At 44.0% G+C, this 25608-nt stretch overlaps 1 protein-coding gene across 4 annotated transcripts in view; it reads left to right on the plus strand.

The window, feature by feature from the left end:
• Positions 1–3924: 3924 nt before the first annotated feature.
• The window catches only part of ZNF217 (zinc finger protein 217), a 27338-nt gene continuing 5654 nt past the window's right edge, over positions 3925–25608 (plus strand). The window contains exons 1-4 of one of the 4 annotated variants that reach the window (XM_015647318.2): positions 3925–4015; positions 17849–19652; positions 21752–21877; positions 22709–24289. In XM_015647318.2, the coding sequence (XP_015502804.1) occupies positions 18254–19652; positions 21752–21877; positions 22709–24289 (3106 nt within the window). In that variant the 5' untranslated portion in view covers positions 3925–4015; positions 17849–18253. Of the gene's footprint in view, positions 4016–4527; positions 4689–4892; positions 5070–11939; positions 12036–17848; positions 19653–21751; positions 21878–22708; positions 24290–25608 lie in introns of those variants that run through there. The other 3 variants (XM_015647316.3, XM_015647320.3, XM_015647319.3) reach the window with 3 other exon arrangements.

Raw genomic sequence — 25608 nt, forward strand, 5'->3', positions numbered from 1 at the left:
GATGCCGGGGGGCAGAGCTGGGGATGCCGAGGGAGGCTGGGGATGCCGGGGGGGCCCTGGGACAGGGATGGGAGCGTTCCTGGGGGAATCCAAGCCCCGGCGAGCATCGCCCCGCGCAGGATGCGATGGCGCTGGAGTCACTTTGTGTCACCTCGCGGCTCAGCCGAGGAGCCCCGTGGCAGCCAAATGCGAGGCGAGGCTGCGGCGCGGCCCCTGCACGGGCGTTTCCTGTAAACACCCGACAGCGCGATCCCGGAGCGGGATCTGCTCTCAAATCGCGCTGAAAGAGGCGATTTCTGCAAAGAAACGCAACAGCGAACCGAGCCACAAAACACCGATAAAGCTGCTCATAAGCGATTCCATTTTCTGGCCTCGCTCTCGCCCGAGAGTTGCACAAACAATTTATTTTGTAAGCGAAGGAGCAACACGATCCTGATTTTGCAAATAGGTGGTGGTGTGCAGAAATGGAGGGTGTAGGGTTTTATATTCCGGCTCGTGGCCCAACAGCCCAAACAGTTCTGAAAAGGACTTCTCCAGCCATTAGGTCACACTCTGATCCTGCTTTCAAGCTTATCTCCTTAAAAGCCTAAACGCTGTGTATTTGCTTTATTTATCTATTCATGCCAGCAAACAGAGAATTTCATGTAATGACTGCTAGAGTAGGGGCTTAAAAAAAACAAACCCAAATAGCCAAATTTGAGGAGCCCTTGGAGAAGACTTGCCTGAGATGACAGAGGAATCGTGTGGCAGAGCTGGGGCTGAGCACAGCTCCCCTAAATCCCATTTGTGCCTTAACCACACGGCAGGCCAGATTTAATAGCTGCCTGAATATGAATCTAAAATGAGAGTGTGTGTGTGCAGAAGAATGAAAGTTGGCTGATTTCCTGCTGCCAGGGACAGCCCAGGCGTTTTGCTGCTCAGGTCAGTTGTTTGAGACAAACAACTCAAAAAAAAAATAAATTTAAATTTAGGTGAAGGCTTCCTGCTGCTCTGTTTCCATTCTCCCTGACAGCGAGGGTTTCCCTCTGTGTGCTCTGAGAAGAGCAGGACTTGAGCCCCATCACAAAACTTCCAGCCTGGATTTTTGCATAATGTGATTGTAGATAATGTAATTTAAAAGAAGTCAGACATTTATTAGGAGTTTGGGGACCGCAAGGAAACTTTTTTCAGCAGTGTTATTTTATTTCTTTCTGTTGTTCTGGAGGAGATTATCACAATTTTGGGCGTGCTGCCTGGTTCCAAAGTCTAGTTTGGGGCTAGGTTTAATATTGCAAGATTGTGGAGTAATATATAGTGCAGAGCGGTAAACACAGGTCTGTCACGGCGTTTGGTGTAGACGTTTTTGCCTCATACATAAAATATCGACTGATATTTTTCTCCAGAAAGGCAGAAAATCTCCTCAACATGGGGCAAAACAGAGGGAGAAGAAAATCTAGGATTTATTTTTTCAAGTTGGCCCTTGCCTCATATCAAACATTTCCAGCGCCATGAGCATAAATCACAGAGGTCACTGTGGCTAATCTGTAAAAATAAATTGGATGTTTTCATTTCACTCCTGTAATGTGATATTATATGATACATTTCCAGCAAAAGAAGAAAAGTTTTAAGAGATTCTGAGTCTCTCCTTTTTTCCTGAAGCAGTTTATTTTTTTTAAATTTTTTTTTATGTTTTCCACAGAGGTCCCATATCTCAGTGGATAAAAACCATGCGGCTCCTGTGTTCTCTGCTCAGTCACGTTTACAGTTATCCAGAGCCCTGGCTCGAGAGAACAGCCCCTGTGATCAAGGAGGTCAGTGGATTTCACATGGAAAAGTAAAATTTTTAAAAAATGAAAGGGGGAGGGGGCAAATAATGGGTTTTAGTGTGTTATGAGAACAAGAAATACCACAACACCTGACTCAGGAAGTCTTTATGAACACCGAGTTAAAGGCAAAAATACAAATTTTCAATTTTTGTTGGTTTGTGTGCCTTGAATTTGTTTTTAACTCTTCAATCAATACAAGGTCCTTCAAAACGCTAACATCAGAGAGTAACAAAAAAAAAAAATCACATCTTTTAACAGACTGCTAATAGTCATTTGTTGTCGCAAAAGCTGGTCACTCCCACACCCACTTCCAGCAAAATTCTGCTTTGTTCTCCTGGCCTCGCTGCCATTTGGAGATAATCAATACTTAAACTGCTCCTGTGCTTCCAACTGAGGAGTGTTTGTGGGATCAGGTTTGGTCACATAGTGCAAGGTGGTGTGCAGGGAGTTCCAAAGAAATGCAGAGCTCTTGCAAGACAAAGGAATATTTTGCATGCACAGATAAACACCTGGCTCCTAAACACGCGGCTCCAATACATGCTACTACAACAAAATCACATTAAACTAGCAGGGATTGTGCAATAAACTCTCTTGTGTCAATTCAAAACTCCATCCAGGGCGGTGGGAAGGCCAGGATTTAACACCTGGAAATCTGTGAAGCACAAGGTAAATCCCTTTTCCTCATGGTTCACACAGCTGATGGACACGGAGATTTTTAACCTTTAGGAAATTAATGAGGCTTCCCCATTAACCCACATGACCACTTGAAGGGCCAGGACTTAAACATCTGTATTTTAAAATTTTGGCCTTATCAGGTTTGACCACTTCATGAAAATAAATCTGCTTCAAGTCAGCGTGAGGCAATATTCAAATTTGCCAATAAAGATATTTCACCTTCCAGAATTACCTGGTAAGTATATTACCTTGTGTATATTACACATTCTGTAATGGTTTTGATTAATCTTTATTTGCCACATAAGCGACCTAAATTTCAGCCTGGGCACGGTTGCTCATTTTGAGAAGAACTTTCAAAAACACATTAGAAAAAACCCCAAACGTGATTTTAGCTGCAATTATTTTAGAAATGTCCTCTATTCAGGCAGGATGATTTTTATATTGAAGGAAACAAGCCCCTGGCTGCGATGTAAACGTAGTGATGTAAACTAAACTGACTTTAGCAGGTCTCGGTGTGTCTTTGGGGGAAAAAGCAGAGTCCACATGGAAACTCACCTCCTTCTTATCCCATTTACTTGAGGGAGGTGCTAACCTCAGAGTCTAGCAGAGATTAAGCACTTTGCTAACAGCATTACAGATTGCATTTAACTCCTAAAAACCTCCTCAGTGCCAAGTGGGACACTCAGAAATGTATTTGAAGTCTTTGCCTGATGGACTGAATTCCTCTGTAGTGTCCATCCCTCTGGAGCAGAGAGAGGAGCTGGGTGTTCGAAAAAAATGAAAAATAGATGCACCCTTGGCCTGTTTGGGGCAATTTCCACAGTAAATGTGTGTATTCTGTCCCCCTCCTCCTTGGGCAGCCCTGATGTGTGCCAGGCCCATCACTGAGCGCTGGGGATCACCGGGGCTCCAGCCCCACCACAAAAAGGCCTCAGTGACCCCCCAAGGATGCCGGAGATCAGCTTATTCCGTGTGTTGGCCATGGATACATTTGTCCTCAGTTTGTCATTCAGGCGATGCCCATCGCCGAAATCCTGCATCACGAAGGGCAGAGCCTGGCCCAGGATGGCGCAGGGGGAGCAGCACTCGGAGCATCACAGAATAACTGGTGCTGGAAGGAACCCCTGGAGATCACCCAGCCCAGCTGGGGCAGGTGACACAGGAACTCATCCATGTGGGTTTGGGGTGTCTCCACCCAGGGGAACCCCCCGCGCTCCCCGGGGCAGTCCCAGGCTCCACGGGCAGAAGTTTCTCCTCGTGTTTGGGTGCAAGCTGCTGTGTTTTGGTTCGCGTCCATCACTCCTTGTCCTGTCTGAGGGGACGGGGCGTGGCCAGCGCTGGGCGTGGCCTCGGGGGCGTGGCCATCGCTGATTGAAACGCGCCGGGCGCGTGGCCAATGAAGGCCCCGCCGCGCTGTGGGCGTGGCCGGGCCGGGGGCGTGGCCCGGGGCTGCCCGAGCAACAGCTGCCGCGGAGCCGTTTACAAACAGTGCCCCGAGCGCGGCGCGGCCGCTCCCCCGCGGCGCCTCGGCTCAGGTGAGGCAGGGCTGGGGGGCACCTGCCGGGGGCTCCGGGCCCCCTCCTCCTCCTCCTCACCTTCCCCCGCCCCCCCGGGGGCACCTGCGGCAGGCGCAGCCCCGTCCCTCGGGCGGCCTCTGCCGTGAGGGGCCGGTTGTGCGAGTGAGCGCGGGGAGGCCGCTGCCGCCGGGATGTCTGCAGGGTTCGGGGCGCAGCCCTCCCCCCACCCCGGTTTGAAGCGGGGCTTAGAGCCTCCCCCCCCCACCTTGTCCCCGCGCTGTCCCGGCCGCCGTGGGGGACAGGAGGAGGAGGAAGGGCAGCGCGGGGCCGGGGGGGCGGAGGAAGGTCCAGGTGTGTGTGGCCGCGCCGGCCCCGCCCGCGGCCGCAGGTAGCGGCCCCTCCCGCCGCCCCCTCCCCAGCGCGGGGCGGGCGGAGCGGCGGCCGGAGCCCGGAGCCCTTCCCCAGCTCCCTCCCACCCCAAAGTTGGCGCTGGCCCCGCGCTGCCGCCGCGCCGCCCCCTCCCCTGCCGCCCCCGCACGGGCCGCGCTGCCATCCAACACCTGGGGGGTCGCTGGGCCCCCCCGAGGCGCCGGGCCGGGCCCGGGGGCCGCTCTCGGCCGGGGTGGGGGTGTGCCGCGACAAGAGACTATTTCTTTGTGAGTCAAAGATGTTCCTGGAAGAAGGATTTGTAGTAAGTGGCTCATGGGGCGGAGGGGGGGGGGTTTGTTAATGAAAAGTTTATTGATCCGTTTTGCCAGTTTTTTGTTTCATTTACCTTTGTCTTTCAAAGAGCAAAGCCTTCCCGATCATTTCTTTAGCATCGTGTTGCTTTTTTTTTTTTTTTTTTTTTTTTTTTTAAAGGGGAATAGGAAGTTTAGAAAATAAATAAATAAGCCTCAACTGACTTCGTAAGCAACAAAAGAGGTTGCCAGGCGAGGACAATAAAATTCTAGAATATCCAGAGATTGGATTTCATTCCTGTTCCGTAATGCCCCCTGGACTTTCTGTTTTGGGGTGTGAGGCTTTTTTTGTTCGTTTGTCTCCCACACAGAAAACCTGCACCCAAAGTAAGGTCTGTATGTTCTCTAATGAGCCATCCCATAAAATGTGCTGTGTGACTCCCAGTAAGTATTTGAATTGAAGTGTAATAGTTTTGAAGTGGTGGGGAACAAAAATCTTTCTGTTGGGTTATTGATCTGCTGATGAAAGGCGTTTGAATGTGAAAAGGGTTGAGTTTAGGGGGGTTGTGTGTTTAAAGGTTGTTTTCTTTTTTTAAGGCAACATTTTTTTTTTTCATTTTTGAAATGACCTTGAAAGCTTTAAAACTACATCGGTTTCTACCAGTGGGTTTGAGGGGGAGGCAGGAGCAGAACAATCTAGTGAAAATCGAAAATAGAAATAGGAACTGAAGTATAGCTGCAGTGAAATATTTTCTTATAGAAGTATGTGAAAAGGGAAGTTTTTGTAAGAATGTGTGAAAAAAGAAGAGAGGGAAATAACGCAGTTTCAGATGCAGGGAGGGGGGAGAGAAGGGAGCATATCATTCTTCACATTTTATTAGGCCGTGAAATGCAGGAGTGATATGATCTGGAAGACACAGGAATAAAACGCCTAACTACAAGTTGAATAGCAGGCATTGACTTGCTGACCAACGCTTCCATGCTTGGTGGGGGCTGGTTCTGTGGCTGCAAAGGTAGCAGAGCACAGGGCTATGACAATGGCTTGCAAATGCTTTAACGCCATGTTTTATTGCTCTTAGGAGCTCTTATTAACTGGAGGTTTGGGAATACGACTAAGACTTTAATTTGGGATGTCCACACTGAGGTTTCAGCCTTTCCTTGGATAATAGAAAAGGACAGTTGCAAATAAGTAGGATAAACTGCATTCTTGGGCAGAGGGGGAGGGAAGAGGGAGAGGGTGGAGGAGGGTTTTTTTTCTTCCCCTTTACTAGTTCTGTAACTGAGTCAATATTTTAAGATCTGTAGCAGGAATGTGGCTTTGTGATCACTGATCTTTCTGCAATGTGTTTTTTTTAATGAGCAATCTCGTCATGCTGAACAAAATACTTGGATTTCCGATCTCACAGCTCTTTCCTGAAATCAACATCTGAGTTTTCAAGTTTTGCCTTTTAAGTTTTTCAGGGTGGTGAATATGAAAAACAAATAACTTTAGAATCGTGGTTATTACAGTGATTATTGATTGGCTTGGCCTTCAGCCAAGCAACTCTTCTGCATGCAGCAGAGTTGCTGATTGAAATTCTGTGGATTCTTTTTCATAAGTTAGCCTTTTTTAATCTTTAAACAGCATATATGGCAGTTGAGGAACAGTAGATCAGTTTTTAGTTAAGGTTGTTCAATTATGTCTTCATCGCTTTGGAGCTGGTTGAATGACTTGACATGAGATTAAGCACAACAAAAGAAAAGGCAGGGGAACAACAGCTGCCTTCCAGTACCAGAGCTCCAGATTCTGAGCAGTTCAGCGTTTTACCTTTTACTATTACGTGGTGTCAGGTTTAAATGTGAATATTTCTTTTCGCCTTTGCAAGAAGCTCAGGCTTGCTGATAACACATCAGCCACTCAAAGCCTGGATGTTCGTGTTTTGGGGGTTGTTTGTCTGCTGCATTTCGCAGAAAATGATCTGAGGATCTGATACTGAGCAATGAATTGATCTCATTAACTTTTAAGACAAAACTAGCAAACAGTCGCCACTAGTTTGTACTTGTTTAGTTACTGTGTGGTAAGAACTTTAAGGTGTGTCCTTAATGGCAGCTGACGATTCTTGCTGCGAAGCCTTGTTTATTTTAGGTAGATGTTTTATACAGAATTTCCAGTGGGACAAATTACTCTACTGACTGCCCTTATTCTTTCTGAACGCTGACTGTGAGCATAAGAGAATAATTTTGCCATGCTGCAATCAGGATATATTTGAAAATTGAAGCCATTAAGTTTTGCTGTGTATTTTAAGGCTTTTCCTACTTCCTTTGTTTAAACATTCTCAAACAGTGCATATCATAGATGAGTTTAAAACATTCTTATGGCACTGTTGGGGCCGAATTTAAAATTGAAATGAATACCGACGTCCTTGTTGATCAAAATAGAAAAAGCATTTCTTTAAATAAGTGGATGTTTTCTGGTTTTGAGTGTGGTAAGGAGGCTATATTGGTATCTTGTAAACAAAGTTTCATATTAAGTAGTCTTTAGAGAATGGCTTCCAGGCTTTGCATTAGAGGATTTCTTTCTTTTCCTCTTTAAGTGAATAATGTTTTTTGGTGTTGCTTTGTTTTGGTGGAGGGGTGGGGAGAGCAAGATTTAGGGTAGGGGCTAGAAGGAGAGGAAGATAATAAACTTTAGCACCTTTTTATCAGACTGTCTTACACAAAAGGCTACTTGATTCTGGTTTCTCCTTTCATTAGATCACACTCCAAAAATTCCTTTTTGAGCACTTATTTCTAACCTTCAGAAATATCTCCTCTTGCCCCACTGTGTTTTCATTTAGAACTATGCTGATTGATTAATACCATATTTTATACAAAGTGCTAAGTTATTGCTGTGATCAGGGGGAAATTATTTTAAAAGGGAACTGTGGCTTTCACTTAGACTTTCAAAACAGCGATTACAGTAAACTTTTAGTTACAAAAAAAATATCTGAGCGTTTGCAATTAAGAAGCTCTGGGGAAACGTTAAGTAAATTTTAACTTCCCTTTGTTCTTTGGGACTTTTTGTTGTCCCAGCTCTTTCTAACCTGAATCTTGATTTGGAATGCATTGTCCTAGGAAAAGATTCCATCCAGTGTATATGTAAATACACTCCCTCTTTCCTGTGTTATGAAATGCTGGCATATGGAAAGAGCAGCCCCCCTTTCCCCAAGGTAAAATGGGCTGAGCTTTCTTTTCTTTGCAAGAAGCTGAAAGAAGAGTTTGACCTTTGAACTCAGCCTCACACTTCCACGCTGCTTTCAGGATGATTAAATAACCAAGGATATTTGCCTGTGTCTTATGCTTATTTATCTCACTTCAAATGTTGTAATACTTAACTGTTGAGGTATTGTCTTTAAATATAGCAGGAGGGAGCCTTTGGGTTGCAGCAGGGCTGCCATGTGCCAGCTCAGCTCTCACTGGGGACACTCTGCATTTCCAGCCCCCCTCAGAGCCTTCCCACATCTCATATCTGCGTTATTTGCAAATTGCTTTTAACTTTTAACCCACTTTGGGGCATTTCTGATGACCCCTCAGCCTTTCTTAAGGTGACTTTAGGAACAAAAAAGTTTTTCTTCCTGGCGCATGAATGCGCTGAGGGGATTCTGCTGACTACTGTATGCGTGCTTTGAGAGAGATGTGACTCATTCCACAAGAGATTTGCAACTGAATACAAAAGTAAGGAAAAGGATATGACCAAGCCATGTAAGACTCTCAACACATGTTGTATTTTAAGATTTAAAAAGTCTTTTTCAGTCTAAACTTACCTAGGTTTTTATGTGCTTCCAAACAGAAAGTTGTTCTCTTGAAATAATTTGGTTTTAGAAATCAACTTTTTTTTTCCTTCAGTGAAATTGCTAAATAATCTCCTTTTGTTGCTGATGAAGCTTGTTTGTGCCAAACGTGGGTGTATGTCAATGGGAAAAATATATTAGAACTTCTACTGTTATAATCATATGACTTTGGTCAGAGCATATTTTATAGCTTATCATAAATCTAGAACTCTCGATTCTTCCTCATTTTTTTTAAGCGCAGTGATAAGAGCAGACTTTGCAGTTTCAAAGTAGGAGAGTGTACATGCTGGGAGAAATGAGTTTGAAATTAAAAATATAGGTGACATACGTGTTTGGAAACACAATGAGATGGAATTGCTTATCAGGCTGCCTTGAGGATTTCAAAAGAAAGTACAAGAGGAAATGTGGGTAGAATATGCAGGGAAATCTATGTAGATCAGGGTGACTTCAAGATTGGAGCAGAAAACCATCCAAGCAGAAGTGAATAATTGACTGGATGGTGCTTTTCTATGTGCTGCAGATTTTATGTAACTAAAAGTATCAAAGTCTGAGTTTGTTTATGCGCAATAGGTACACTTGCATTTCTCACTGTAATAAAGGGACTGCAGTTTGCCTTTGATTGAGCTGCATCAGGGAAACTGAGGCCTTTTGTGTTGTGCTTGCACTTTATTGTGATAGTAGAGAAGTGAATGGGTGAAATCCTGGGGGTTCTCTCAGCCTCATTTTTGGTACTCAGGAAGAAACAAATTAGATCTGCTTAGATTTGTACCAAAGCCTGATGGTTGGTACAGTCTAAGGAAAATGAATGTAAAGGTGGCCCAGAGAAGTCTCAATTTCTGTTCACTTTTCCTGTTTGTTTGTAACTTATTTTTTTGTTCTAATGCTGGTAAAATTAGGGTCTGATATTGGGGTCTGATGCTGCCTCTGCTTTACAGGCCAGCTTGGGCCTGTGCAGCCCAGGCTGTGGGATGCATCATCACCCACGTCCCTGCAGCCCACGGGGAGGGGCAGTGTAAGGTGGGGAATTAAAAAGTCTCCATCAGTCTCTGGAAGATCTCCCACCTGCATGGGAGAAAGGAGGCAGCTTTTGGATGTGTCTGTTTGTATCACTTTTCTATTTTAGTATCCTCAGATGCTGCTCCAGGGGATGACTGACCTACAAGTAAATGTCTTTTCCCTGGATGCTGTTATCTTCTTCCATCTTTCAGGACTGGCTTTTGCAAGCACCTAATTGTGGTTGTATTTGAGAGTGACAACTTCCAAGTGCCCTGCAGAGGACAGGGATCAGATATTGCTCTGTTCTTTCCAAGGGGCAGCAGTTCGAGCTGTGCTGGGTAAGAGCTGGATTCAGACTTGAAGCCAGGTGAGAGCACTAGGGCACATTGGTGGCCTTAACAAAGGGAACTCCTTGGAAGTGACCACTTCTCTCAAATGCAGGAGCAGTAAAATAATCTCTTTTCCTGTTAATTCACCTATGGTGCCCAAAGGGATGCAGCTTGCCTGTAATTGCTGCAGAGGAACTCCTGACTCTTGAGTAATAAGGAATTAAGTCTAATTTGGTAAACTGAATTTACCACTTCTTTGTAGTTGTGGCTGTTGGAGAGACCTTGCATCCCTCTGCCAAGAAGTAAAAAAGTCAAATTTGCTTTTAAGGTCTCTGAAAATACCTTCTTTTAAATGAATACCAAGACTAAACATACAAGGCAGTCTGTGTAAGGTGAGACTGACTCAACAATAAAAATGTATCACTCATTCCACCGAGAGCCTTTACCTGCTGTGGAGAGAACAATAAACTGTTTTGTAAGGTAAGGGGTCATTGCCAGTTTAAGTGCATGTAACTTCTTGATTTAATGAAGTTGCATCATCCTACAGCAGTGGTGAAATGTGTCCCAGACTTATTTAAAATAGGATTATTCCAGTGTCTTTCAGCTTTTCTACAACAGGTGTTGTCCACTTCTATTGTCTAAAGTACACTTTGGTTTTGTAGTTCCTGCGAAATTCTCTCCTATCACAGGGAAAAAAAGGAAAAAAAAATCTGGCAGTTTGGGCAGTCCTTCTGAACTTTAAAAGTCAATACATACTTGTAGTGCTTCCTCCTTTAATGCCAAGAATTAGTCTCTTTTATATTTGCTCTTGCTCAGTGGAGGAAAACCATGTGCAAAATGCTGCAAGCTTATACGTTCCCTGCTTTAAAAGGCCTAATTACATCTTTTGATAGAAGAGGCATTCAGTTCTCTGAGGAGACACACTCAGCTCATCCATCCTCTGCCAAAACCCTGGTAGACATATAGTCTTCAAGAAAAAGGGACTCCACAGGAAAAGGTTTTTTAGAGAAAGAGGATATCCTTTGTTTTTATTAGTATAGATGTCTGAGATGGGGGGGAGGGAGTTTTCCTAATATTGTTCATTATTAACTATGAGTTATTTTCCACTGGTGATTAAAATCCTGTTTGTGAGACTTCAGGGGGAAAATGACTCGCATGTGTGTCTGTTTTATCTGACTACAAAAGGGCTTTCAACACAAAATCTTTCTGAAGTGTGTGTGCAGAAATGCTTGGATAATAACAGTCTCGAAGTCTGTGTATGTCTCACTCTGTTTTTGTGAATTGTTTTAGGATCTTTGTGTTGGAAATCTCTGTGGTGTTGTTGTTAGAAGGGACTGTAACTGAGCGTCTCTCTTAGAGAGGATAAAAAGGATAAGCCATGAAAACCCTCCTAAGAGTTTAAGTTTAGGATGACTTTGAAATCTTCAAGCCTGAAGGATGAAGACTAACGAGGGGGACTTAAATTTGCAGATGGGAGGGAGTGGAAATTCCAGTTTAGGGTCATCTTTTATGTTCTCTTTTCAACCTGAACATCTTCGTTTTGATCTTTCCTGCAACTGAAACAAACAACTCTCTTCCTCCCCTTCCTCCCCCTGAATCTCCATTTCCTTTACAAGTGCTCGTGTTAGTTCTTTATCAGGCTGAACTGTTAACAAAGTATTAAAAACAGTTTTGTGCTTGCACAGTTGGTATAAAAGGCTCGGTGTGGACGAGAAGCAGCACTGGGATCGCTCACGTGCTCCTCCACTGACAGAGCACTCTGAGAAGCTGTGTGAAATGATCTACTGTTAAAGATGGGAGTAGCTCTTTCCCTCCCTAGAAAGCAGCAGAATGCCCAGTAATGAGGAATAATTCTTGGCGTCTGTGCTGGTCTGCAAAATCAGGTTTTATCTGGGCTGACCTTTATAACTTTCCAGCGTTGTCACTTGAGTCGTGGGCGATGGACACTTGTATTCTTTGAGAAATAAGGTCATGGTCTATGGAGCAAATAGTGCATCATCTTCCCTAAAATTGGGGACTATCCCTCCCTCAGATTGGGGTAGCAGAGGCATTTCTGCCTCGGGGAGGAAACCCCCTCGTGGCCCGCAGTGTGACACGCGCGCGTTTCTGCTTAAGCGCAGAGAGGAAGCGCCGCGGTTGCCATCAAGCCCTGCTACCTGCAGAGACAAACCCGAAATTTCACGCCGTGGAATTTGGAAATCTGACTCACCTTTTGGGACAGTTGGTGAGTGAGGACCTCACGATGACACTTGGCTTTGCTTTCTGACTAAGTGTGGGAGCAGAGGAGTGCCAGGGTACACCAGAACTGCTCCCAGCACAGAGCTGGGGTCACTGATGGCTTGTGCAGACACCACACTCAGCCAGGACACTGGAGGGTATCCCAAAATCTGGAGCCCCTAAATATTGAGAGGAGCTATTTTAGAGTGCTATTTGTGCTTAACTTCGTAGGTGTGGTGCAGCTGCCTTAGCTTTATGCAGTGATGTATATTAATATTAAAAAATGTTCTAAATAAGTTCAAGTTCAGCCTCAGCTCAGGTTTTATTTGAGGATTTAAAGTTGCATTTATTTATGCATGAGCTGCTCTGCCTTGATCAGTGTTACTCCTGAATACAGCTGTGCTCAGATAAAATAGATAACATACATAAGGTAACTTTTATTTGTGCTCCCAGTGAGGTGTTGTTAAAAGTGATGTTAACTGGTTTGTTTTATCCATTAGGTAGGACTGGAACAACTACAGTAAATCTTTGAAATTGGAAGCAAAAAAAGGTGCTAAACTTATAATTTCCAATAAGCAATCAGCAGTGTAAAATCTATTTACCAGCAATCTGTTCTGGGGCATAAACACACCAAAAGGAAAGAACAGTTCATGTAAAATGACTCTTAATATCCTGAAACTTCTTGAAACATGAGCAGAGCTGTAGGGTTTTTTTTAAGTGGAAATGAGAGTTGCATATAAGTTTCTCAAGTCCAGTAGATCCATTAAAAATTAAGGTGGTTGATTTGCAGCAGCTGGAAGAAGCTGGTCAGCTAAGCAGTGATAATTTTGCTGCTGGCCTTGAATTTGAGAATCTGAGTTTGTTGAGGTAGTTGTGTCTGAGTTTTTATCTGCCAGAGGAGAAAAGTAACTCTAGCGTCCTGGATTTGGCTGTAACTCTTCAAGTTTTCTCACTTCTCTTTTTCAGAAAGTGTTGCAGCAACTACTTTAACTTCTGTAATTGTTCCATGTTGCTTTTAACAGTTTAACAATAGTTTTGCAGCACAGAATTAGCAAAGAATAGTTGTTTATCCTGAGATTTGCCATGCAGCTTTTATTCCCAGTGCCTCTGTAATGTGTTTAAAATGGGAAATTCAATGGCTAGACTTTGCTATTCTCTGAAAGGTGTGTCTAGAGTTTTTATTACATATTCATGGAAATTTTGAAATGCAGGAAGTAGAAATGCAATAAAATTACTCTTGATAGGTCATTTCCCAAAGAAATCTTCAAGACTGTAATGTGTTGTCTTGGGTTGTGTAATTTAATAAAAATAAATTAAATTTCTCTACAGGCACTTAATTAAACTTTTCTGTTTTAATAATCCATTTATATGCAGCAGGGTTTTGGTGTGGTTCTTAGGTTGTGTGGCAAGTGCAATGAAAACAAGGTGTTCTCATCTGTCCAGTGGAATCTTTATGGGTGTTTTGTGGTGTTTATAAATATAATGGGTATCGCTGGGAACCTGCTGAAATACTCAGCCAGGGATGACTCACTTGTGAGCTGAAGTTTGCTAAATGCTGAGGCTAAAACTTCTCCAGTAGTTTTATTCTTTTTTCTCAGCTGAAATACACTTCTAGCTGCATCAAGTGCAGTAGGTGACACCCTGGAACTGAGACAAATTGATCACTTCTGGATGGGTCAGTGCAGGAGAAGTCCAGGGGAGCTGTGCAGGTGCCTCTTGCCCTGTTCTCTCCCCTGGGAGCTGCCCCTGAACCTGTGGGCTCTGGGCTGGGCAGGAGGGACAGGAGGGCTTTACAGACGGGCAGGGAAGGCACAAATGGCATTTCTTGACTTGCTTTGTGAGGGGGATCAGTCATTCTTTATTTCCAACTTCGGGTTCATCTGTAGCGAGTTTATCGCTTTTCAGCTGTTGGAAGGAAGGATTTCCTGTTTTGTTCTGTTCCTTTATTCAGTATCTCTGATACTGGTGTGTCCTTTTGTCTTCTGAAAGTGAAAGAAGGCAGAAGCAGCGCAGGTACTGTGTTTTATTTGTTGAGCTCCTGCACAAACCTTTAGCCACAGTCAGAGTGTTGCAGGTTGTCCACTTTTCCAAGGAAGCAACAGAACTGAGGCAACTCTGGACAGTTTTCCTGCTGCCTACAGGGTACTGGATAACAGGAATGTAATTAATCAGCGTTTTTGGTCCTCAAACCCAAGGCATGTTATCTTCAGTAGGAAGAAGCGTTTGTTACTAATGGGTGAAATCCTGGTGGGGATATTTGGGTTGTAGTTCTGGCATGTGTTGGCTTGTCTGAACAGCGAGAGCATAAAATCCTGCCTGCTTGTAAAAGCCATGGATCTAATCAGAGTGAAGTTATAATCACCAGATACAGAATAAGACCAGAGCTTTCTGCCTCACCTCCTGACTCCAGTACTTGTATTCTCTCTTCTTCTCAGTTTAAATACATGCCTGTCTAGTTATATCTGCACTTTCCTTCAGAAATGCAGGTTTGTTTCCCAGTCTGTATGTGCTCTCTCCTGTGTATCCAAGAGCAAGAGCTGCAAAGAGGCATTGCAGATTCCTGAAACTGGAATATCTTGCTCTGTTTGCAGTGCTGCCTAGAGGATGAGCTGTGGCTGCTTCTTAGAACTGCTCTGAGTCTCTCTGAACAGCAGTGAGAGCGCTCAGCAGCCAGCACAGCTTGGTGGAGGGTTCACAGTGCTCTGATGAAGCCTCCATTGGGCTTCAGACCTATTGATAGCCACCAAAATTGGCCCAAGCTCCTGTTGAAGTCCTCTCATGACTCAGGTGGTGGTTGTACACGCTGTATTTGTGTGGTTGTGAGGACAGGTTTTGTTTGTCAGACAGCTGAGGTGTCAGCCCTGGTTCCAAAGACTTAGCAGAGAAAATGTTATTGATTGACTGAGGTGGATTTTTCACCCATCAGTGACCAACCTGAGGCCTCCCCTAGCTGTGATCTTTTGCCTGTCACTTAAATTCTAAAAAATCCTGGAGCTGTGGCTGTCCCAGTGTTGATTTTATCCTAGGCTGGGTTTGGGTAGGGCTGGTGTGGTGGCCTGTGTTAGAAGGGGCTCTCTTGTCCCTCACCTCACCCCAGAATGCCCCGAAGGACAGGACACTGAGGATGGATTTTGCTGCTTCTCATCCGTTTCCTTTCTCCAGTGACTCAATTCTTGCTGCTCTAGTGTGTATTTGTTGTAGTGCCACAAAGTGGGAGTGTAACAAACCTTAATTGGCTTTTTCTGTTCGTAGACATGAGCAAGGAAGTAGTGGCTGATGAATCCCAGCAGTTCACTTTGTGGGACTCCAGGCACTGCCCTTTGGATCTGCCTTCATGCCCCAGAAATGCCTCTGGCCTCTCTCTAGCATGATTTTTACACTTTTTCCTGCAGAGCACTTCCCTATGGTTCTGAAAGCAAATACACTCAACTCTTAAGTTTGTTCCACTTTTTTAATCTTGCCTGGATATTTTATTTTTTTTTAATTTGAAGCTTAAGTTATTTTCAGGCAGATACTCACTGAGCTTTGCTGTAGCATGTTGGGTAAAAAATACCTCTTAAAACTCCAGTAGAAATAGACCAAAAAGGCAGGTTGAAACATGAAGTATAAAACAAGCTAACCAGCAGCCTTTGATATGATTTTTTTTTTCCTGATGTTTTACAAAAGGGAAAAAGTTTTTTGAATATTTGAGCTTCAAACTTTGGTTCTGTCTCCTTCACCTGGGAGTGAGCGAAGGTCTGAGCTGAGTGGGGAAGGGAGAAAGGCAAAGGCTGCAGTAGAAGCAGAAGTGTCACCCCACAGCCTGAACCTGCCTGTTACAGGAGATTTTTGAGTCATTCTGCAGAGAGGAAGTGTTAATCATGGCAGTGATAAAACTGAAAATGGGGATAAAGGGCAGAGTTAGGAAAGAGACTTTGGCTGCAGAAAATCCAGCTTCTGTCGCCATCAGCAGTGATTTGTTCCTTCTTACATTCCACCTTACCCTGCAAGGTCCTGCATTTGTGTTTAACCTGGGATAAGTCTTTGGCCCAGGGCTGAAACAAATTTGGATAGAAAAAACCCTAGAAAATTCTTGATATTGTGCTGGTTGTGTAAACCTGGGTTAGAGGACTGGGCAGTGAGGAGACTTTAAACTTTGGAGAAAGAGAAAAAAAAATGAAAGACAAGCAGCTGGCAACAATAATTTTCTTCTGTTCCTGGCGTTCTGGTGTGGTGGTGTTTTATTTTCTATTTTATTTTCTATTTTTACCCATGTTCATTAGGCCCCAGGATCTTGTGGTCTGCATGATGGGAAAGGAGGTGCTGACTTTTCAAATGAAAAGCGAGGAGTGTTCTGAGGGCAAGGCTGCAGGAAGCGGATGAAGTGTTTGAGATGTTGGATCCATGACTCCTGCCAGTGTGTGCTGAGGTTTCCTTCCCCAGCTGCTTCTCTTGCCTGGGCTGATTTCTACTGAAATGCTGCAAGATTTAATGGCTCAGGACTTGCTTTTTCTGTCCAACCAGCTCTGATCAGAAATAGCTGAGAGTTATTGATAATCCCATCTTTATTGTGGAAACCTGACAGCCTGAGCTATTGCAGGGTTGTGGTTGAATTGTTGTCCTCTCTTTGGGTCAAATGAAAAACAATGCTTCATTTTTTTTCCATATAAAAGCAAGGCAGAGGTGGAAATCAAGGTGAATTTTAAAGCCCAAGTGTGTCCATGCTGTTTTCTGTTCTGAGTTATAGAGCATAATGTGTTTTGGGGCATATTAAGTCATGTGGTCACTGGCCAGCTGGCTCGTAGGAAATAATTTGCCAAAGTTTGAGTCAGATTTTGAATGAATTCTTTTCATTAGTTATTACTTTATTTGGAAATGCCTCAGAATGATTCTTCTGCAGTTTATATTAGTCTTGTATTAGTTTGCTAGACTTTTTCTTTAACCAGAAATTTCATCAGCTGGGGTTCTGAACTTCACAAAACTGTAATTTATCAGCCCAAAGTGGTGGCCCAAGAGTTGCTGCTAGCAGGCATTATAACTCAGCAAACTTAGAGATTTAAATTTGAGTTGTGATTAACTATATAATAACCCTTTTTAATCTTGTGGAATCTTAAATCTTCCTTTGTGAGTATAAATAATAAATCATTTTTGTGTTGTGCCACTTTGAAAGTAGAAGAATTTTGTTTTTATAATGTAACAGTTGGCCTCTTGGATAATTTAAATACTAAACCACTGTTCAAGAAGCAGGATCATTACTTCATGCAAAATTTTGAGATGCTCTTACTGTACCAGCCCAAAATTGTCACAGACATGGTAAATCTGTGGGTGATAGGGAAAGCTTTGAGTAGTGGGTGAATGGTTCTTAATACAAAGATTTGTGCTGACACTTCCTTTGTACCAGAAGTAGAAAAGCTGATTCCAAGCTGTCTGGTCTTAAAAAAAATAAATTTGCTTAACAGGAGGACAAACAAGTGAAGTTCTGCTGTGGTTTTACAGGTTCAAGGAAAGGTTACTTGGGCTGCTGTGTTTGTTATGAATTCAGGAGTGCACTGAAATACGGTTTCAGCAGCTTTATATAACGGGTGAGAACAGGTTTAGAAGGGACAGACAAAGTCTTGCAAAGAAATAACAGTTGGAAACAGAGGGATGTTCAAAACCAAGCTGTTTCAACTGTGGCTGGTAGAAAAGTGACCCAGGTGCTTTCTACCTATCTCTTGTTGGCTCTTAAAAATACACTTTGTTCTAAAGCATTTGATGGTTCTCAGCCCTAATATTTTCATTATTTGGGAGACAATACTTCTCTTTTGAAAAGTCTGACTAACTCTTTTCTCTCTTTTCCAGGTGCTGGAGTTCTTTGTGGCACTGAACTTGGTCTTGAGTGTATTTTACCCAATGCAATCATTTGAAATGTTTGTGCAACAAAGCTAAGTGCAACTGACTGTATCTGTAGACTTGAAAAACCTGAAGAAACCATTCAAAAAAAACCTCATCCCGTTGCCAAGTGACCCTTTGGATACATTTGCTGGGATGTGTGGAAGCACATAAAGCTGAAGAAGAACCAATTTTTTGCTGGTGGAAAAAAAAATAAATTAAAAAATCATTTTCCTGGCAGAGGTTTTCCAGCTGAGCAGACTTGTAAGCACATGTTGGAGAACTCTACAAGTGTCCTTACTGTGATCAGGGAGCACCACCAGAGAAGTGCAGGCTGCCATTAAGAGATGTAAGAGGGAGCAGAAGGGAGGAAAGATGCCCACGCAGCCTCTCCTGGCATACATGGACGGACCCGAGGGAATAGCCAGCGCCGTGGGCGCCCAGATGGAGACCAGCGATGCCTCCATGACAATAAAAGGAACAAACACCATCTCCTACAAAAGCCTGCAGGAGAAGTTCCTGCTGCAGGCCGAGGGCTGCATGCCCCTGGACTGCATGTTCTGTGATGAGACTTTCAAGCACCCCGAGGAGCTGGGGAAGCACGTGCTAACTCAGCACAGGCCCACGCTGTGCGAGCCCGCCGTGCTCAGGGTGGAGGCAGAGTATCTCAGCCCTCTGGATAAATGTCAGGTAAGAACCAGCTCACCTTCACCGAGCAACGAGCAGGACAGCGAAGAACTCAGCTGTAAAGTTTGTGGGCAAACGTTTGATAAAGCTTTTGACATTGAAGCACACATGAAAAAGCATAAAGATTCTTTCACGTATTGGTGTAATGTTTGTGGGCGAAGATTTAAAGAGCCGTGGTTCCTCAAAAATCATATGAGAACGCACACTGGAAAACCTGGCTCTAGAAACAAGCACCAGCAAGGTTCTGAAGGCCCCATAACAATAAATGAGGTGGTGCAGGAGCACGTAACTGAAAATGTAACGTCACCTTACAAAATTTGTATGGTTTGTGGTTTCCTATTTCACAATAAAGAGACTCTAATTGAGCACAGTAAAGTGCACACCAAAGAATCAGTTCCCAATGGTGAAAGCCCCCAAGTGACTGCTGAAGTCAATGCAGAAGAAACATCTCAAAACCAAGAATTTTTCCAATTCTTGAACTTGAGACCAAATTCAGTTCCAGAAAAGGACAAACTGCAGAAACTTGCCAAGTGGATCGCTGAGCTGGATCCTTTCACCACGTATCAAGCGTGGCAGCTGGCTACCAAAGGTAAAATTGCAGTTGGCCACGGGCAGATTAAAGAACCGGGACAAGAAGGAAGTACAGACAACGATGAGTCATCTTCAGATAAAGAAGAACTCTGTGAAATTTGGAATGCAAATAAAGGTAGCCAGGCTGAAACGACAGGGAAGTCAAAGGTAAATAAAAACAGCGGTTTTGCAGGGAATGGTAGCTTAACCCAGGACAAACTGAAACATCCCGCTGGTGAAGTGCCTTCTATGGAGATGGATTCTAAATCATCCCAGAACAAAGAGAAGCCAACCCACTGCTCCGAGTGTGGGAAAGCCTTCAGGACATACCACCAGCTGGTCCTTCACTCCAGGGTGCACAAGAGGGACCGGCGGGGTGATGGAGAGACTTCCACTGCTGCCAGGACCTACTGTGCCGATATCATTGTGAACCTGGAGGAGAACGGGGCAGCAGAGAGGATGGAAGGAGGCTCTGAGGATGGCTCTGAAGATGGGCTTCCAGAAACAATTAATTTAGGTGAGTAGCACTGGGAGCACTTCAGTTTGAAGTGGCTGTTACTGAGAGTTGTTTAGGAACTCATTAGAGCCAAGGAATGTGTGGTGCTTTTCTGTTATCTTTTCAGAATGTGATAGGAAATGTTAAAAAACTAGATGGGAAGTGCTATGGTGGGGGAAAGGGAACAGAGGAAAATGAAGGTAAGGAAGGTTTGGATGCTGCCATTTTGAGGTCTTTGAAGTTGTGTTGGGGCTTCTTGCAGTTACTGGAGTCACTGAAGTAGATTTCATAACAACAAGCTTAGCAATCAGAAAAAAATCACTGTTTACTCGCCCCTTATCTCTGACTTTAGTGGATGCTTTGGAGTGTTCCATAGCCCTTGTCATCCAGTGCATGTTTTTACAAAGAAATATTTGCAGTTTCACTTTTCCCGCCCCCCTTTATCTTGTAAGGCCAAAAATGTTCAGTGCTCGACACCAGCAGTTTTTTGACGCTCTTGGAAGTAAAGAATAGTTTAGAACTTTTTTCTGTCTAACTACAAGTTCAGTGTTTGTTTCAAACAGTAATTTGAAAGCCTAAATGTCAGAACCAGCATGTTTGAAACATTTGTGTAAGGACACAGGCTGTTAAAATGTGGACCTGTCTGTGAGGAAGGTGTATATTTAATTCCTCTGCCTGGAAGGATTGCTGACAGCATGGATGGGCTCCATCTGTACATTACCCTGGATTAATTCTGCATGTCACAGTGTCTTGGAAAAGCAAGTGATACTGAATGATTCCTTAATTGAAAAAGATTGCAAGTCAGGGGACAAAAGGCCTGGCAGAAAGTCTTGCAGCTAATCTCCTGTTCTCTGTGTGACATGCTCCCAGCCGGCTTTAAAGAACAGACACTTGCATAATCTCAGGGCAAGACACGACGTACAGAATGTCCTGGCACCCACACAGGGCTGACTTCGCCATTTCTGGTAATGTGCAGCCCTTTCTTTTGCCTGCAGGAACAAAGGAATGAAATGATGACCTAATGTGAAGTTGCTTATTTTGTTTCTCAGTGCCTTATCGTAAAGCAGAGCAGATTTTGGTGTGAGCTGCTGAGTCACACCTCTGGAGACACGAGCTGTTTGTTTAACTCACCAGGGCTGAGCCATGCGCGGCATTTCCAGGAGAGAAACTTTCCAACAGGCAGGAACCTCCAAGAGCTTTTTAAAGTCTATTATATATCCGACTTCTTAGTCCTGCCAAAGGTCTCCTTCCTCCCGAGGTTTGCAGTCAGCCTTGCCTTGGGTATTGAGTGGAGCCGTCTGGATTTTCAGTGGGAGCTGCAGCTGCTGTGGCTGCTGGTGGGTTTGGGGTGAATTCTGTGTCATTCCACTGTCCCTGCCGCCCTCCTGTGGCACCTCCTGCCTCTGCACTGGAGTGGAACCGCTTCATCATCCCTGCATTTCTTCCTGGAATATCCGGGACACCCATCGGGACCCCCTGGTGCTTCCTCACTCCGTGTTAATACAGGAAAATATTCCTCAGGCACTTATAGAAAATATTCCTCATCAAATCTAAGGCACTTATAGAAAATATTCCTCATCAAATCTAAGGAGTGTCTCTGCAGACATTCCATTGATTAGCACATGAATCATACCATTGTTAGAATTAATTCAAAAGAAAAGGTGCATTTGCCTTCCTTCCCCACCCCTCTGTGTTTGGCTGTTGTGCACAGAGCACATTTTTAGTGTAAATCATCCTACTCACACTAATTCAAGCATCCCCTTTAATAGAACAGTACAGTTTATAACCTGTGTATTTGAGATGGGCCATTCTCTATCAAGGTCCTGTGGGTCAATAAAGAGAACTTATTTTTTTATTCTTTAAATCTTGTTTTGCATCTTGTTTGTTCTCTGGGCCCCTTGGTCAGTCACAAACCACAGTGTTCTGCACAGAAACCTTTTTAACTGTTGTGTTTTTGTTACTCAGAGTGCAGCAAAACAGAGCAGAAGTCACCTGCAGAGTGCAGAATTTGACAGCAGTTCATCATTTTATGTTTGTCATTAGAAAAGGCAGTTACTGTTTTAAACAAGACTGCAAATTTGCATTTGCTCTTCATAATATGCCTGTATTTTCTCCCAAAGATAAAAATGAAGACAGTTTGGAAAGAACAAAAGTTAAAACCCTTGGAACCTCCAGAGAATGCAGCTACTGTGGAAAGTATTTTCGCTCCAATTATTACCTCAATATTCATCTCAGAACTCATACAGGTAAATGGGGGCTACACCTTGTGGGCTGGGGAGGGAAATCTGCTGAATCCTCTGGGTAAAATGTTTGATTTTGCTTATGAAAAATGGAATCTGCCTTCAAAATTACTGATCTTAAGAACAAAGTTTTCTCTAATCCTAAACAAAATTAAATAGTTGCAATTAAAATTTATTTACATAAGTATAAATATTTTGAACAATGCTAATTACATTAAGTATTGTTAAAATTATATATTTTAAAGCTATAATTTTTTCTAGTTTAGGCAGTGTAGCAAAAGTTTAGGTTTGGGTTTTAATTTAAAAACCAGCCAATTTCTCAAGTGTTAAGTTGGTTGTCTGCCAGATGCTGCTACCTGGGGAAAAGCTGAGTCTCTTTTTCAACTCAGCTCCTTGTTTTGCATAGCCAGACAAGCCCACCCTACTCCTGCCTGTGTGTTCTTGGGAAGCAGCTCTCTTCCAGCTGAGCTGTCCCGTTTGTGTTGGGAGTAGGACACCTCTGGGGGGTGATCAAGGGCTGCAACTCGTTGGGGTTGACCCAGAGTTCCACTCCTTGCTTATCTCTGCCAAACGCATTGTCAGCTCCCATCTCCATCTGTAGCCAGTGGAAACATCCCAGCCCAGCCAGAAGATGTCACTGTAGTTGGTAAAAGCATTAAGATACTGTTGTTTAAATGTTTTAGATGAGTTTGTGACTTATGAGTGTGTGGAGGCAGAGAGAAAAATCAATTTTAATGTTTGAGAGTCCGCAGTATTCCGTCGCGTTTGTGATTAAGACTTCAAATGTCAGACTTATTTAAAATGTCAGACTTATTTACTGATGAATCTGTGTTGCAGGTGAAAAGCCGTACAAATGTGAATTCTGTGAGTATGCAGCAGCCCAGAAAACTTCCCTGAGGTATCATTTAGAGAGACACCACAAGGACAGGCACGGTGACGGCGCCGCTGATGGGAAGGGTGACAGCAAAGGTTCCCTGCGGGGTCAGGAGACAGCGCTGTCACTGGCTGCTGATGCTGCTCCAGAAACCAAAAATCTGAAGAGGCTTTTTGATGGTGCCAAAGATGCTGAGAGCTGCCCACCTGCCAAGCAGCAAAAGGAAGTTCTGTCCTTGAGCAATGCAATAGGCAGCACAGTCTTTTTAAAAGTAAAGAACAATTCCAGGGAATCGAACAAAGGTTCTGTTTGTAGCAGTTTGAATCAAATACCTGAGAGCGTGCCCGCTCCTTACCCAGAAAAACTAAAGGCTGAGAAGGAGACCAAGGAAGCTCAGCCTAAAAGAGAGAGAAAGGCTTCTGTGGCATCAGAGGAAGATGATGTCCAGTATATCTGTGCTTTTATTGGTGGGAAAAATGTGAACAATATGCAAGAATGCACTGAAAACTACAAACGCAGACCTGTCGTGGACTGCCATGAGCAGCCCTTGGACTTATCCAGTAAGACTTCCCAGGAATGCTCAGTGGTTGCAAGCAGAGGCCTGCTGGCCCCCAGCACCTGTCCCTTCTGCACCTACAGGACATTTTACCCCGAGGTCCTCATGATGCACCAGAGGCTGATGCACAAGTACAACCCTGACACCGTTAACAAGAACGGCTACAGGAGCAAGGCCGTGGCCAAGGCCCGGCGCACGGGCTGCCCCCCGGCCCTGCTGGGCAAGGATGTGCCTCCTCTGCCTCTCCATCCCAACAAAAACAAGGCTTCCACAAACCCACAGCAAAAACCACTGCAGGCAGGGAAAGCCAAGCAATGTGCCCCTCCTCAGAACAAAGCCCCTCTCTTCTCCGTGAGCGAGTCGAGCAGTACAGCCCCGAGTAACCTCAAGTTTCATAAACAGCAGAGTAATATTGGAGCTCAGGCAAACAACTACAGACAACCTCAGCAAGAAGTGCACTCCAGTTCCAGTATCTCTCCAGTACTGGACAGAGTAAAAAGATCTGAATCGAAAATCAAAGCTCTGGGTGCCCCAGTGACTCAGTCTGGTCTGATCAACAGCAGCATGAATGGGGTTCTGGAGTCTCACCTCAACGAACCTGGCTGGGCTTGCCACCGAGGGAGAGACTATCTCTGCAGTAAATCCGGGAGCAATGCAGCTCTGGACTATGGAGAAACCTCTTCCAAGCGGATGAAACCCTCTCTGGTAGCTGTGGAGCACCTGGACTCTCCTCTGGCTAATTACAGGAGATACGAAATGAGCAGATTTCGTGTTGCAAACAGATATGCAAATCTGCTACCTCAGGAATACCCTCGCCCCAAAGCCACATCCTCTGTTCTGCCAACCAAACAAGGGCTCCTCAGTGCAGATGATGTTGATCCTCCCAATGCATTGACTGCTCTCAAACCTTACGAGCCATACAGCTCTGGATCACTTTATGCTTCTTGTGGATCTAGCAATGGCCAAGTCACCAGCTCGACAGGAGAAGGTACAATCCCTCTTTCCTCCTCTTACACACCCAGAGGGGAATGGGATATAGTAAATAAATGTGTGCCCACCTTGAGACATGGAAAATACAGTTATACTTAGCATTTCACCAAGTCCAGTCAGTGCTTGGATTTTAAACTTAAAATCCAGGTTCAGCAGACTCCTGGCTTGGGGAAATATGTGTGGAAGGGCTGAATTTTAAAGAGGGAACTGAAGTTCCTCAAGTTCCCCCTTCCCTTCTGCCAGGGGTTTCTGATGGCAAACATGTATTGTTTGCTCATCAGACAGCTCCAGACATGTTGACTAATCCAGGATATGGAATGAGTCTTTTGGCTTAATGTGCCAGAAATCTTGGGCCATCTGGAATATTAATAAAACTTTCTGGGGGGAAAAAAAAAAAAAAAAAGCTGCCATGGACAATTGTTCCCTTCAAGAGCAGAAAAGGATGTATTGTATCATAAAACTGATTTAAATCTTCTGCTCTTCAATGTTTTTTTTTTTTTTTAGTGTTTAACTTTCAGTAGGAACAGAATACTTTGTTAAATCAAGACAACAGATCTCTGCTATTCTAATTATGGTGTAGTAATGCTCTGTGGAAACTTCTGGGCCCAGCAGAGATAAATGATTTGTGATGTACTGGGAGCTCTCTGGTACTTAAAAAATACATACTTTTTGTTTTGTCCTTGGTCAACATTTTCAAAAAGTCAGCAGGAGGCCAAGATGAAAAGGTGCTGGGTGATGTTTAAGCAGTTGTCTGACTATTTGTAGAAGGTGGTATTTATGACTTGAAGCTGAGATCAGCATGGACTTAGCTACAAATACAGGACTTTGAATTTTGAGACGAAGATCCCATTATAAAAATGGATAGCCTGTGTGGGCTGTGTAGTCTTAAAGTCTGTGAAGTTCCTGAACTCTGAATGCTCCCATCCTCTGGAAGCAGTAAAGTTGTTCCTCTGAAATAGTCTGGGAAGGTAACAAGCACAGGGATGTGTTCCCTCAGGTCAGAGCAAACTGCAAATACTGAATTCACATTTAGTGATGAGGCAAAAAAAAACCTTACTGGCTCACTCTGTTCTGGTTTTTGTTTGCTTGTTTTAAAGTTGTGGGCTTCAAAAAACGTATCACATATAAGTAATTTATATTTCTATATTATTATGCAGGCTCACCTAGTGGGTTATAGGGAAAGGTGAGGGGAAGTGTCAGAGCTGTGTGCCCAGGCTGGGCAGGGAGTGGAGGAGGAGAAGCAGCACAGCTGAGTCACTGGAGGGGTGTGGGAATGGGCTCAGTGCTGGTTTTGTGCAGAGCTGTGTCTGTGTACCC

Source organism: Parus major, chromosome 20, assembly GCF_001522545.3.
Source record: "Parus major isolate Abel chromosome 20, Parus_major1.1, whole genome shotgun sequence".
Lineage (NCBI taxonomy): Eukaryota > Metazoa > Chordata > Aves > Passeriformes > Paridae > Parus > Parus major.